General features: G+C 41.4%; 1 protein-coding gene across 1 annotated transcript in view; it reads left to right on the forward strand.

The window, feature by feature from the left end:
* Positions 1-14,366, forward strand: part of LOC141088893 (protein phosphatase 1H-like) — a 104,294-nt gene extending 89,928 nt beyond the window's left edge. Inside the window, exons 8-10 of the mRNA XM_073575117.1 lie at positions 3,603-3,710; positions 11,224-11,375; positions 14,017-14,366. Of these exons, the coding sequence (XP_073431218.1) occupies positions 3,603-3,710; positions 11,224-11,375; positions 14,017-14,158 (402 nt within the window). The 3' untranslated portion in view covers positions 14,159-14,366. The remainder of the gene's footprint in view (positions 1-3,602; positions 3,711-11,223; positions 11,376-14,016) is intronic.
* The last annotated feature ends 1,539 nt before the right edge of the window (positions 14,367-15,905 follow it).

The raw sequence follows: 15,905 nt of genomic DNA on the forward strand, positions 1-15,905 counted from the left end.
TCAACAGTGTGATGCAGCAGCAAAAAAGGCAAATGCAATTCTAGGATGTATTAACAGAAGCATGCAGTCTAGATCACGTGAAAGTCATTATTGCCCTCTACTCCTCTTTGGTCAGACCTCATCTGGAATACTGTGTCCAGTTTTGGGCACCACATTTTAAAAAAAGACATCAGCAAACTGGAGCAAGTTCAGAAAAGAGCGACCAGAATGGTGACCGGTCTGCAAGCCCTGTCTTATGAGGACAGGTTACAGGATTTGGGAATATTTAGCTTGCAGAAGAGAAGACTGAGAGGAGATTTAATAGCTGTCTACAAATATCTCAAGGGCTGTCACATTGTAGAAGGATCATCTTTATTCTCATTTGCACAAGGAAAGACTAGAAGCAATGGGATGAAACTGAATGGGAGGAGACACAGATTAGATATTAGAAAAAACATTTTGAAAGTTAGTGATCAATGATTGGAACAGGCTGCCACGAGAGGTGGTGAGTTCTTCAATAGAAGTCTTCAAACAGAGGCTGGACAGACATCTGTCTGGGATGATTTAGCGAACCCTGCTTTTGAGCAGGGGGTTGGACCAGATGGCCCAGGAGGTCTCTTCCAACTCTATGATTCTATGAATCCTAATTAGTGATGAGCGAGTATACTCATTGCTCTGGTTTTCCTAAGCATGCTCAGGTGTCCTCCGAGTATTTTGGCTAGCTCGGAGATTTAGATTTCGTCGTCTCATCTGCATGATTTGCTTGAATACATGTGTGGAATGCCTGTTTGTTACGGAATTCCCACATGTATTCAGCCTGTCTACAAGTCGCAAATCATGCAGATTAGACGATGAAAACTAAATCTCCGAGCATGCCAAAATACTTGGAGGACACCCGAGCATGCTCGGGAAAACCTGAGCAACGAGTATACTCGCTCATCACCAATCCTAATGTATCTATTGTTAACCAGAATTCTTTTACTAGTGATTTGATTAGAGCTTTTTCCGCAGGCGTCCAGATTACCAACAATACCGTACACTGAGTTCAGTGATGGTATCCCCTTGTTTGTTCTATGATGGGAGCGCAGGACTTGGCTCCTATATTGTTTGGTTTTTACTCTGTTTTTTCTTTTACAGTGGTTTTAATTGTTATTTAGGTAGAAGTCGCACCCAACAGCAATCTCATTTTCTGTGTGATGTCTCTATATTTTACTTGAGTAATAATGTATACCATATCCAGATGAGTAAATATGGGGTCTGAAATAATATGCATGACCTGGAATGTGAGTAGTATTAAAACCACCCAGAAGAAAATCACGTTTTTTTCGCAGACTAGGAATTATCACCCTCACATTGTGACCTTGGTGGAGACGCACCTGACCAGAGATACAGCTTGGTGCATACAGAAACCATGGGTACAATGGTTTATCCATGCATTTCATACTAGTTACTTGAGAGGGGTTTCATTGGTGATACATAGAGACGTTAGGTGGGAGGCCCAGAGGGATCCTGAGGGTCGTTTTGTATTTGTTTATGCAGATAAATTCTAGGAAATATGTCATATTGTGTGTTTATAACCCCCCCCCCCCCCCCCCCGGCTAATATGTCAGTTCTCCAGAAGGCGATGAGTTTTGCCCTAAATTATCCAGATGCAGATGTTATCTGCATGGGAGACTTTAATATGGTCATGAACAACTGCCTTGATAAACTGAGATTGGGTGATAGGATACAGGGGGAGGCTCCAGTTCATGGAGGGTAGCGGATGGTTGGATTTGTGGAGGGTGCGTCACCATGAGACGGAGTATACTGTATGTATCACCTTTCATATTAACCCCTTAATGTCCAATGACGGACACAGTCCGTCATCAGACATTTCCCCTGCTTTGATGAGGGCTTCGGCGCTGAGCCCGCATCAAAGTCGGGACATGTCAGCTGTTATGAACAGCTGACATGTGCCCGCAATTGGCACGAGCGGAATCGCCGTCCGCCCGCGCCTATTAACTAGTTAAATGCCGCTGTCAAAGCTGACAGCGGGCATTTAAATAGCATTTCCGGCCGCCGGGCCGGAAATGCCGTCATCGCCGACCCCCGTCACGTGATCGGGGGTCGGCGTCATGTTGCCTGGACAACCAGAGGTCTCTACGAGACCTCTATGGTTGTTCCAGGCATATGGCTTTCAGCGCCACCCGGTGGTCGGCACTGAAAGCACAGCAGTAAATCTGCTACATATGGGCGATCTGCTCATCACCCATATGTAGCAGAGCCGATCGGGTTGCGCAAGCTTCTAGCCTCCTATGGAGGCTATTGAAGCATGCCAAAAGTAAAAAAAAAAAAATGTTTAAAAATAAAAAAAAATTAAAAAAACCTAAAAGTTCAAATCACCCACCTTTCGCCCCAATCAAAATAAAACAGTAAAAAAAAAATCCCACATACACATATTAGGTATCGCCGCGTTCAGAATCGCCCGATCTATCAATAAAAAAAAAGCATTAACCCGATCGCTAAACGGCGTAGCGAGAAAAAAATTCAAAACGCCAGAATTACGTTTTTTTGGTCACCAAGACATTGCATTAAAATGCAATAACGGGTGATCAAATGAACGTATCTGCACAAAAGTGGTATCATTAAAAACGTCAGTCCGGCACGGAAAAAATAAGCCCTCACCCGACCCCAGATCATGAAAAATGGAGACGCTACGGGTCTCGGAAAATTGCGCAATTTTTTTTTTTTTTTTTTTTTTTTTTTTAAGCAAACTTTGGAATTTTTTTTCACCACTTAGATATAGACATGTTTGGTGTCTATGAACTCGTAATGACCTGGAGAATCATAATGGCAGGTCAGATTTAGCATCTAGCGAACCTAACAAAAAAGCCAAGCAAAAAACAGGTGTGGGATTGCACTTTTTTTGCAATTTCACCGCACTTGGAATTTTTTTCCCGTTTTCGAGTACACCATATGGTAAAACCAATGATGTCATTTAAAAGTACAACTCGTCCCGCAAAAAATAAGCCCTCACATGGCCATATAAAAACGGAAAACTAAAAAAGTTATGGCTCTGGAAAGAAGGGGAGGGAAAAATGAAAATGTAAAACCAAAAATACCCCTGGTCGTTAAGGGGTTAATAAGAGTGCACATTTTGTTTTGTATTTAACAATATATGAAAGTGTGTATGTTGTGTATAATGCTTACTGCCATATGCAGATATGTATGCTGTACATTTTTGTTTTGAGGTTAAATAAACGAATTTAAAAAAAAAAAAAAAAAGAGTAGACATGTAATGACATCAATGGTACTGACAAGGTATAAATGAATGGTGCAAGATTATAGAAGAGTCTTGTGATAATACCAATGCAGGATCTGTGACAAACAATACTCTAGAAAAATAAAATGTATGAATACAGTATAAAATACGAATACAATATATAGCACAGCCACAGATACAAGCTTAGCATGAACAGGTACATTTATGGGGGGTTTTGTGAGACATTCCTGACAGAAGTGCCGACCTTCAAACATATTTAACTGAGGCATAATGGCTGGCACAAACTAATATAGGAGTGCTCACACTGTAATATTACACAGTAGTGCTAACCATTCTTGTGTTTTTTTTGTTGTCCCACCAGGCTAGAGTTATGGCCACTATTGGGGTGACACGAGGATTTGGAGACCATGACCTTAAAGTGTATAACTCAAATATCTACATCAAGCCATTCTTATCTTGTATCCCTGGGGTATGTATACTATATAAGTATTTATATATTTAGAACACTGCCTGCAGTGTATATCCTGACTCGGAGTCTCACACCATTGCCAGGACATTTCGATGAGATCACAGACCACTCACGACAATATCGTTTTATTGTATCCATTTCCTTGGTACCATGTTATAAACCAAAAACTAGTTTTTGCATATTCTATTTTTCTCTGTGCCTCAAAGCTTATGATCAGAGAAAAAGATGATCGATAAATAAAACATAAACCCTTTTGTGACTCTTCAATTGAGCATTTATCTACGAGTCTCCAACTTCCACCCATTAAAATGTTTGTTTCCAGTGTTGCGGGAAGCAGACTTGCCGTAAATGCAGCAACAGAAGAGCTGTTAAAAGCTACAATTATAAGATTTTTATGAGCAATTGTCAAATATAAATAATGCATTTGAGCAGACAGTCATTAATGCACGTGTTTTAGTACAAAGCTTTTAAATTGAAGAACTTGAACTTTGTGCGTTTGCATATTGGCCCCTTATGGGTTGTATCAGTTCTTGCAATTTTTTCAGAAAACAACTGCAATTGTTTTAAGCATCTGTTCTGGTGGGGTATTTACCAAAAACTAGTAATACATATGAATGCATGAAACTTGGCAATTTCTAAGGGACACTGTCACTATATAATGCCTGTTTACCTGCCTACAGACTATACAGTGGGTGAAATAAGTATTGAAGACATCACTAATTTTCAAATTAAATATATTTCTAAAGGTGCTATTGACATGAAATTCTCACCATATGTCCGTAACAATCCATCCAATCCATACAGGAAAACAAATCAAACCATAGGTGGCCATACATTAAGTTATGTGTCATAATGAATGAGACATGACAAAAGGAAAGGTCTTGAACACTTGAAGCAAGAGAGGTTTATCTGGTGTTTTGCACCTATCAGTAATTAGAAAGCAACCCTACCACTTAGTGAAAAGTAATATCAGCTGATTCAACATAAAAAGGTGTCCCTTAACCAAGGTGCTACACAAATAACATGACAAAAAAAGGGGTAAAAAAAGTGAGTTGTCTCAAGACCTTTGCAACCTCATTGTTGCAAAACATAGTGATGGCATTAGCAAAGGAATTTCTAAACTACTGAAGGTTACAGTGAGCACTGTATGGGGGGTGGGTCACAATCCGGAATTTGAAAGAACATAATTTCATCATAAACCAGCCCCACCACGTGCTCCACGCAAACTTAGGAGTGAAAAAAAATTATCAGAAGAGTTGTCTAATAGCCAAGGACCACCTGTGGAGAGCTACAGAATGACCTGGAACCAGCAGATAAAATTGTTTCACAGAAAACAATAAGTAATGCACTCTACCTCCATGGCCTGTATGCACGCTCACCACACAAGACTCCATTGCTGAGCAAATAGCATGTCCACTTGCATTTAAAGTTTGCTCAACAACATTTAGACAAGCCTGTGAAACACTGGGAGAATATAGTGTGGTCAAATGAGACCAAAATTTAAGTCTTTAGATGCCAAAAACACACCATGTTATAACACCTCACCAACAGTGAAGTTTGGAGGTGGGAACATCATGGTGGGTGGCTGTTCTTCAGTATACGGGACCAACACATTCTGGACAAAAATCTGCTGTCATCTACCAGGAAAATGATGATGAAGATGAAACTAGGGGTGGACATTTCAGCAAACCAATGATCCCAAACATACAGCCAAGGAAACTTTCAATTGATTTGAGAGAATGAAAATAAAGCTGCTAGAATGGCCCAGCCAAACACTTGACCTGAATCCAATAGAAAATTTATGGTATGAACTAGCTCGGAGTTCATAGAAGGTGCCCATGGGTCAGTCAGGATTTGAAGACTGTTTGTGTGGAAGAAAAGGCCAAAATCACATCTGTGTGACTCACATATGTTAATAGTTTCTCTATACAGGAGGCATCTTAAAGGGAATCTGTCACCGGAAATTTGCAGCATATGTAAATGCCCTGTGTCCAGTCCGATGGGCGGTGTTTCTTCTTCTTTTCTCCACCCCATCCGTGGCCGCCGTCCGCGATATTTTCCAGAATTAGAGTAGCTCTCCATATTTTGCGCGTGCGCAAAGCAATCTTGCCTCGCGCACGCGCAGTATGCTTTGCCCAACTGCGGGCAAAGCCGAAAATCATTACTGCGCATGCGCCGGTAACTTTGTCCCGGAAGTATTTTGCTGTGTTCTGGGACATAGTGTACTGGCGCATGCACAGTAATGATTTTCGGCTTTGCCCGCAGTCGGGCAAAGCATACTGGCGTGCGCGAGGCAAGATTGCTTTGCGCACGCGCAAAATATGGAGAGCTACTCTTCATTCCGGAAAATATCACTGACAGCGGCCTTGGATGGGGTGGAGAAAAGAAGAAGAAACACCGCCCATCGGACTGGACACAGGGCATTTACATAGCCCGCAAATATCCGGTGACAGATTCCCTTTAAAGCTGTCATCACCAACAAAGGCTTTTTTACGAAGTATTAAATACATTTCAGAAAGCGTGGTTGATACTTTTTCCCTTTGTAATTTCTCATTATTTCACATAAATTAAAGGGAATCTGTCACCCCCTGGACAATTTTTATCTATTACTATGGGCATAGCATACAGGTAACTGAATGGTTAAACCAGTCTTACTTGTATGCCTCATAGTTATGGAGTAGACATTGAGAAATTGATTTATAATCTTTTATGTTAATGATTTCTTCTGGGCTCCGGGGCGTGTAGTGTCTGGAAGAAATCACTGCCTCCTCACTTCATTATACTATCACCCCACTCCCATCAGCGTCATACTGACCTGGTAGGCGCTATAATATCACCGTTACGCGATAACTGTCCGCCCTTGTATGGGCAGTGTCTGAATTGATCTTCTGCGCCTGTCCCGGCCCCTGTTCAGAAGATCAATTCTGAAACTTACCATATAAGGGCGGACAGTAATAGCGTAACCGCGCAATAGCACAGCGCATGCATGGGATTACAGTGCCGATCAGGTCAGTATGATGCTGATGGGAGTGGGGTAATAGTATAATGAGCTGAGGAGGCAGTGATTTCTTCCAGGCTCCGCACGCCCTAGAGCCCGGAAGAAATCATTAACATAAAAGATTATAAATCAATTTCTCAATGTCTACACCATAGCTATGAGGCATACAGGTAAGACTGGTTTAACCATTCAATTACCTGTATGCAAATAGTAAAATATAAAAATCATCCAGGAGGTGACAGATTCCCTTTAGTTTATGGACATCTTTGGTTGGAATTTTTTTGCTTGTGTGGATTGGATGGGTTGTTCAATACTTATTTCACCCTCTCTATATAGATATACAGAAACTAAGAATCCGTTTAAACAGACTGACCAGCAGCAAAATACGATAAATCTTTACTGATCAACGGTCATTTAATAGCCTGTTCACAAAGGCATGCCAAAGTAAACGATGCACACTAAGACCGGGTTCACATTAGCGTTTGAGTCCGCAGCGTGATGCTGCGGATTCTTTCTTTAAGCTCCGCCTACTTCTGCATACGTCCTGCGTACCTATCTTTAACATTGGGTGCGCAGGGACATGTATTGTATTCGAATGCATCGGCGTGCGGTGTTTTGAAGTGCCCGCCGAACGCAACGTTGCATTTTCTTGCGTTCGGCGGGGACGTCAAAACGCCGCACACAGACACATCCGCATACAACTCATGTCCCTGCGGACCCAATGTTAAAGATAGGTACGCAGGACACATGCAGAAGTAGGCGGAGCCATGCGGAAGTAAGCGGAGCTTTAAGGAAGGAAGTCCGCAGCACCACGCACTCCAACGCTAATGTGAACCTAGCTTAAGTGATCGGTCATGGATTGCTCAGTATGCATGAACTGCCATTGTTCTCAGTAGTGTGGGTCCTGTTTACACGGGGATGCATCGCCGACAACAACGATCTTTTGCGTTGTGCGAAATTTTTGGCAACCTGTTTACATTGTAGGTTGTTTATGAAAGTAACATTCTTTAGTGTGAATGCAGCTTTACTCAAACCGCGTATAACAAATCAGTGTACAGTAAAGGATGAGGGGGTAGCATCTGCCTTGTGAAAGAACACACTAGAGCGCTACGCATTGCTGTTACAAAAGGAAAAACTCTCACCTGAAGTTTCTTTTTCAAAAGAAATGCAGAATGTTTTTTAAAGACAAAAAAACCTAAGACACACAAGACATACATATTTCTGACTGCACTGCATCTATTTAATAACTCTATAGTTGCCTACTGAGTGATCGTTGGGGGTGGAGATGAGGAAGTTGTAAAAGAAGTGATTTGAGAAAATGCATTTAGGCAGTCCCTGGGTGTACAAGTCTGTATATCTGTTAATTCTTAGCAACAGAATCAGCATATAACACTGTGTAGACAATAAACAATGAAAAACGTGTTCTTGAAACAGTGCTGCACAGTGTTGCATGCCGAGCTAGAGCTGTTAAACAGTACGCACAGTTCTAGCCAAGAGAACAGGATTGTGATATGTTTTACTAATGTGTCTAGATCTGACTTGGGAGTGAACATGGTATTAATGTAGCATGCCCTACTCAACACTTTGTAGCATAATGTAGACTGGGTATGGAAAGTACCAGTATTCAGACCCCTTTACATTTTTCACTCTTTGTTTTATTGCAGCCATTTGGTAAATTCAAAAAAGTTAATTACATTAATGTACACTCTGCACCCCATCTTGACTGAAAAAAACAGAAATGTAGACATTTGTAAATGTATTAAAAAAGGAAAACTGAAATATCACATGGTCATAAGTATTCAGACCCTTTGCTCATACACTCATATTTAAATCGCATGCTGTCCATTTCCTTGTGATCCTCCTTGAGATGGTTTTACTCCTTCATTGGAGTCCACCTGTGTTTAATTAAACTGATAGGACTTGATTTGTAAAGGCACACACCTGTCTATATAAGACCTCACAGCTCACAGTGCATGTCAGACCAAATGAGAATCATGAGCTCAAAGGAACTGGCCAAGGAGCTCAGAGACAGAATTGTGTTTCACGTCTGGCCAAGGTTGCAAAAGAATTTCTGCAGTTCTCAAGGTGCCTAAGAGCACAGTAGCCTCCATAATCCTTAAATGGAAGAAGTTTGGAACTACCAGAAGTCTTCCTAGACCTGGCCGTCCAGCCAAACTGAGCAATCGTGTGAGAAGAGTCTTGGTGACAGAGGTAAAGAAGAACCCCAAGATCACTGGCTGAGCTCCACAGATGCAGTAGGGAGATGGGAGAAAGTGCCACAAAATCAACTATCACTGCAGCCCTCCACCAGTCAGGCCTTTGTGGCAGAGTGGCCCAACGGAAGCCTCTCCTCAGTGCAACACATATGAAAGCCTGCATAGAGTTTGCTAAAAAACACATGAAGGACTCCCAGATTATGAGATATAAGATTCTCTGGTCTGATGAGACAAAGATAGAACTTTTGGGTGATAATTCTAAACGGTATGTGTGGTGAAAACCAGGCACTGCTCATCACCGGCCCAATACAATCCCAACAGTGAAACGTGGTGGCAGCATTATGCTGTGGGGGTGTTTTTCAGCTGCAGGGACAGGATGACTGGTTGCAATTGAAGGAAGCATGAATGCGGCCAAGTATAGAGATATCCTGGATGAAAACCTCTTCCAGACTACTCTGGACCTCAGACTTGGCCAAAGGTTCACCTTCCAACAAGACAATGATCCAAAACACACAGCTAAAATAACAGAGGAGTGGCTTCAGAACAACTCTGTAACCATTCTTGACTGGCCCAGCCATAGCCCTGACCTAAACCCAATTGAGAATTTATGGAGAGATCTGAAAATGGCTGTCTACCAACATACACCTTCCAACCTGACGGAACTGGAGACGATCTGCAAGGAAAAATGGCAGAGGATCCCCCAAATCCAGGTGTGAAAAACTTGTTGCATCATTTGCAAGATGACTCAAGGCTGTACTAGCTCAAAAGGGTGCTTCTACTCAATACTGAGCAAAGGGTCTGAATACTTATGACTATGTGATGTTTCAGTTTTTCTCTTTTTATTAAATTTGCAAAAATTTCTACATTTCTGTTTTTTTCAGTCAAGATGGGGTGCAGAGTGTACACTAATGAGAAAAAAAAAATGAACTTTTTTGAATTTATCAAATGGCTGCAAAGAAACAAAGTGAAAAATTTAAAGAGGTCTGAATACTTTCCGTACCCACTGTATATACATAGTATAGTACCATCATCTATTTTTACAATGTGAATCTAAACTTCTTGGACATGTGCTTTTCATGTAATGAATCGATTTGCACTAAGTTTAGTTTTGGGCAATAATTTCTTGGGCATATATAAATATGGACCACCATTAATGCGAGCCAGTTACTCAATTCATGTGGCCGAAACCATGAGCTGCATGAATTAGAGCCTGGTTACACGATTTCACCCAGGTATGCTTTATTTTGAGATTGTGTGATGAGGGGACTGACAGATCTCTCTCTGTGTACTCTTGTAGGAGAGACCTGTCAAAAAACTAAAGTAGAGCAGAGAGCAACCGGCTGGGGCCAGTCTAATCTATTCCTATGGTCCCCAGGCTCTTCACGCTGGAGTGTATCAGAGAAAACATGTCTGTCTGCAGTTGTGTGGATAGGCTGTGATTCATGGCGCCCATTGTTTGGGCAGCATGAAATGAGTGACAGGTGCCCTTTACATTTTCTAAATCCGGAGAGTAAAAGACCTTAAACTAGTATATTTCTATGAATACTGGAGCTAAAACTGGATTCCTGAGATACCCCGAAAAAATCAGAAATCTGAGACTTTCAGGGAGAGTGGGAGAACACATGGGACAATTTCAGCTGCAGGCTTCGGGGGGGCACCTTTGAGGTGGTTCTTTCTCAATTGAAGAGGAAAAAAAGTGGAAAACTAGAGGAATGGGAAATTTTCCTCTCCCTCCCTGTTTGTAAATTAAAGCTGTAAAACTACACTGTATAAATGTAGTGTACGAACATCAGTAAAGAAAGAAATGAATGCTTTCCACTGAGGCCAACTCCTTCCTGTAGTACATTTTTACTAGGTTTGTAAAAAAAAAAAAAAAAACTTTTTGTCAGGGGTTTCACAAGCGGGATGGGTTGTGCCAAAGCAATAAATACCATGCAATTGTCAGCACAATGGGATCGCAGTGTGATATTACAGCCAAAGTGTTTCTATGGATGCATAACTTGAAACCCCCAGACTCTCCAGTGTAAGCCAGACCTGAACTGTCACCATTTACAAGATTAATAGTTTCTTACATGGCAAAGGGGCCTTTTGACTCGTTTGGGATGGCTACCTCTGCACCTCAGATTGAGTATATATTGTAATAAAAAAAAAATTCCACAAATATACCTTTTTCCATTACAAAAATCATTCAATTATTAAAATAAAAAAATCACATTACTGATTTTAATTTCTTCCATCACTTTATATGTAAGACATAACATTTTACGCCTTTATAGCAATATCACGTGGATTATTGCAGGTGAAGGTTTATGACTTGGCCGAATGTGACCATAATGCTGATGATGTCATGGTAATGGGCACTGACGGACTGTGGGATGTCATTACCAACAGAGAAGTGGCAGACGTCGTTCAAAGAGTCTTTGCTGCTCATGGCACCAACCAACCAAACAGGTAGGTATAGACACCGTCATTGCATGCATATAAAATACCCAGGCTTTCTGTATTCAAGGGATTGTCTCATCAGAAACCTCCCCAAATATGAATGCAGTCCTGGCAATCAACTGAAGGGCCATCCATCCTACAGTGTGTGATCCCAAATCCACTAGAGGGAGAGGTCCTGCTTAGTAACTGCGTATAGTCATGGGGGAAGCAATTCTGGAGAATAACTAGGTCATTGTTCTGCTGTTTATTTTATTTCACCTACAAATTTGTAAATTGACAAGTGGAAACTAGCAGTTGGGGAGGATGTCTCTACCGTCTGGCATTTTGCAATCAATGCTGATCACCCAGGGATATACCCTTTTGACAAGGGAAAGGTAACACCCAGTTGTCAATTCAGTAATACATTACCAGAGAAATGGTGCACGGTTGAGTAAAGATGTTCTACAATTAGTTTTTGGGCAAGTCACTTTAGTAGAACAGACATCTCAGGAGAAGTGACAGGTGATCATGGCCGTTCCTTCCTGAAATAACACCACTCTTAAGGCTCATACTCACATGCGAGAAACTCAGGTGAGTCTTGCATGTCAATAACCGGCATTGCCGCCGGCACTCGGATCGGAGCGTTCAGCTGCATACAAATACATGCAGCTGAACGCTCCGATCCGAGCGCTGGCGGCAGTGCCAGGTATTGACGTGCGAGACTCGTCTGAGTTTCTTGCATGTGAGTATGAGCCCTTACCAGGCAGAGTCTTATATCGCTGACTAATCATGTAAAAGACTTTATGGGGCTGAGCGTCAATCCTACAGAAATAACCAACAATGGCTTTATTTCTGAAACACCTTTAACACTTGAATAGCCAAAGCAAATTAAATATATGAATACCTCAAGGGAGTATTGGAGATGCATGTGTCATAGATAAATCAATCTTAAAGGAGACTGCTTTTCTAGATTCTGCTCATAAATCAACAATATTCTTGCCTCTCCTTCTAAAAGGTTCAGCATTTTGTACCGCTTATTGGTATTACTATATTGTATACTTATTGAGGTATGTTTTGTTACAAAGGTTCTCTATTTCTTATGACCTTTACATTTATCCTTTCCCTTCCCCCTCCTTGTTCCCCTCTCCCTCACCACATACCAGTTTTATAAAAATTTACTAAAAATATTTAATAAGAAATCAACATTATAATCTCCTTTGTAGCTGCTAGTGATACACTAGACTAGTCAGCTGTGTTCTAGGGGCTAATTCACTTTTTTCTTAATTTGAAAATGATCTTCATTTAATAATGAGATCCATAAACCACATTGCGTCATATCCAGGCTGGTAACCACTCCCGCCCATAGAAATAGTAGTATAGGATGGAGGGGCTATAGAAGGTCAAACCTATCCTGTAATAACGACACGTCCACACGAGGCCCGATTGTCTACTATAACAAGCTCTCACAAATAAAGGGAACCCGTCATATCCCCAAATACTGTTCGCCTGCAGATGTGGGATTAGTCAGCGGGTTAATAACATTCTAAAGCCATGCGACCTCCACACTTAAAACCCAGGAGGAAATTAACTTTATTCCTTCTGGCAGCCTCCAGCTTTCAGTCATAGAGGTGCAACTGGCGCTACTTCAGTCACCGCTCAGAACATAGTGACCACGCCACCACATTGACTGACAGCCGTTTCTGTAGCGTATCAGTACTAAGCCAGTTAGCAATGTTGGGATGTGGTAACAGCCATTGCTCAGTATGTACTGAGCGGTGACTTAAGCCGCGCCGGCCAGTCCCTTTGACTGAAAGCCGGAAGCTGCTGGGAGGAATAAAGTTCATTTCTTCCCGGCAGTGGTGTTTTTCGTGCTGCGGCCTTTCGGCTTTAGAATGCTATTAACATGTAGATTAATCCCATAGCTTCAGGTTAATAAGTTTTTGACATAAAGGATCCCTTTAAGCTGGCCAAACAATTGATGGCTGTTGCCCAGATAAAGCTTCAGAGGATCGTTTTGGCCAACAGCCATCTTGGCCATGCCATCTCTCCTATACACAGGAGCACTTGTTCGACTGAGCTCTCCTGTGCACTCTATGAGAAAGCTGTCGGCTTACCTCCAGGAGAACAAAGCGATCGACATCTTTCTCGATGATCAATTCCCCACACACAATAGACCGTTAGCTGAACCTGTCACTATCTGCCAAATTTAATCAAATGTGTATGATCACTGTATCATATTCAATTACACACCTTCCTCAGAATGTTAACTTGAACAATAAATTGTGAAACTTGTGGGGTGCCGAAAAAAGGACTGCAAATTGTTTTCATGCTCAATTTCAGTGGCCTCCTAAAAGTTAGAACTGTGACAGGAAGGCCCTTATTACATTTGCTCGATGGTCAGGTCTTTTCATAGCTATTCTTTCCGGTCAGTGAGAATTACATATTTGTGATTAAATGTGATCATGAATGATTATGCGTCTATTAATGTTTGTGTACATAGAAGAGAAATCCTGAATATACTAGGCCTTCTAATACAGCTCTTCTTTTAAGCATGCAGCACACTGCCACCTAGTGTTTGGTGTCCTAATGATATGTATTAGTGTATTTTGGTGCAGTACAGCCACTACTAAATTAAAAAAAAGGCTATAATTACATCAATATTGTTTTGCAGATATAATCTTGCAGCTCAAGAGCTTGTTCTTCGTACAAGAGGAGTTCGAAAGGAAAATAGCTGGAGGCTACCAAATGGAAAGCTGGCCTCTCTAGATGATATATCTGTGTTTGTCATTCCACTGGCTGGACATGACAGGTGAAGAAGACATGATGGATATTTTTTAACAGCACAAACTTTGCATAATACCTCAATAAAAAAAAGAGGCACAAGCGCTATGCACTTTATCTTGAAACACGTTCCTCAAAGACTGTTTTGAAGTATATTTTTTATTTACATTTATGTTACAGGTATGAAAATGCTTAAAGCCAATCTTTAAATAAAGTATATACCGTAGATTAGATCCTAAATGAGCAGCATTTCTAATGATTCCAGATTGAAGTTAGCAGATGTGGCACCACGATGCTTCTCGGGATCCCACTTATCACATGTGCAGCTTCTAGCATGGCACTAGCACGTGGTCTGTACAGTGGGAAGCTTTCCAACACAACCTCCAGATTGCAGAGCTTCCAGAGCCACAGGTTCCCAGGACAAAGTGGTGGACTAACAGTTTGCACTATGCCATGGAGATGATCAGATGATGGCTACTCTCTTACTGGTATTCAGAGCCAGGCTGACATGGTCCTAGCTTAGGCCTTGGTGGTGACATCAACTTATTTGTTCCATTTGAAAACATTGAGAGATGCAAGATCCTGGCATAAGATTAGGTTTGGTACATCTGTAGCTAGTGCCCAATGGTGTAACTTAAGTTCATGCCAAATCTACTACAGAGCCCCCAACTATCAAGGGTCTTTCAGTAGATACAAGTCAGCTCACCTGTCGGGTGCACGGCCAAGGCACTCTGTAACAGCATGAAAAGATCCATGTAGGAGCCAGCACTCAGTCTTCCAGAAAAGTAAAAATGCTTTGTGTGTTCAATTAAAAACTTGATTGGTTGAGAACAGCAATAGAATTAAAAATTATACATGATGGAAAAAAGAATGAAAAGAATGAATGCAAACCTATCCAGCAACGCCTTCCTGACCAGTATCATCCTTAGTCTACTAGAACAGAACTAGAAACAGCCTTCCAGTACTAATTGACAGAGCCAAATTACAGCTATAGACCTCCACATGTCTGCCATCTTATACAGAGGGTCGTTTCTCTTGAATCCCAGAACATTATGGTTTCTTTGGGAATTGTACATGACACTGGCATCTTACAACAATGAATGAATGCATGGCTGAAAGAATAAAACAAAACTATATAGGAAATCCAGGTGAATCATGTAGAGAGCTTATGGATAAAAATCATGTCATCAATATATAGAAGAATGCATTGTCACTTGCGCAATAATCCACACAAGACATTCATCAACAATAGTACACTTAGGCTTGAAATCTGACAGCCTAGAGGCAAAATGCAAGTGTCAGTAGCGAGGTTCTGTGCAGTGGGAGTAGTGAAAGTTATTGGATGGATTACGGCAACGGTGGACATCTGGATTACCCAGAAATAGTCCAGCGCATCATAAAGTTATTACAGAGAAATAGCTATGCACTACAACTAACCAAGATACTGTGTGTATGGTAAAAATAAGAGGCCAAGGGGATTGTAAAGTTTAGAAAGCAAGTTTACGCATCTTATTTGTAATTAACACACTGGCGCTAGTCCACTTGGAGAAGGAAAGGTACGGATAATCCCAGATGCGGCTGGTGATAAACAGGCTCTTTGCCCTTTGCCTGATAGATAATGCTACGCTGATAAAGAAAATCACCGCGCTATACTGAGACATAAAGGAATCCAGTTACCAGATACTCAGTGGTGTGAGAAGGATCTCGCTGTCAGGGATGTTTCTCGATGTCAGATTTTTCACGCTGTTTGGGAATCCGTTTATATAAAAAAGCTGCTGG

This window comes from Dendrobates tinctorius, unplaced genomic scaffold (assembly GCF_039654945.1).
Source record: "Dendrobates tinctorius isolate UK_male_01 unplaced genomic scaffold, ASM3965494v1 ptg000042l, whole genome shotgun sequence".
Taxonomy (NCBI): Eukaryota; Metazoa; Chordata; class Amphibia; order Anura; family Dendrobatidae; genus Dendrobates; species Dendrobates tinctorius.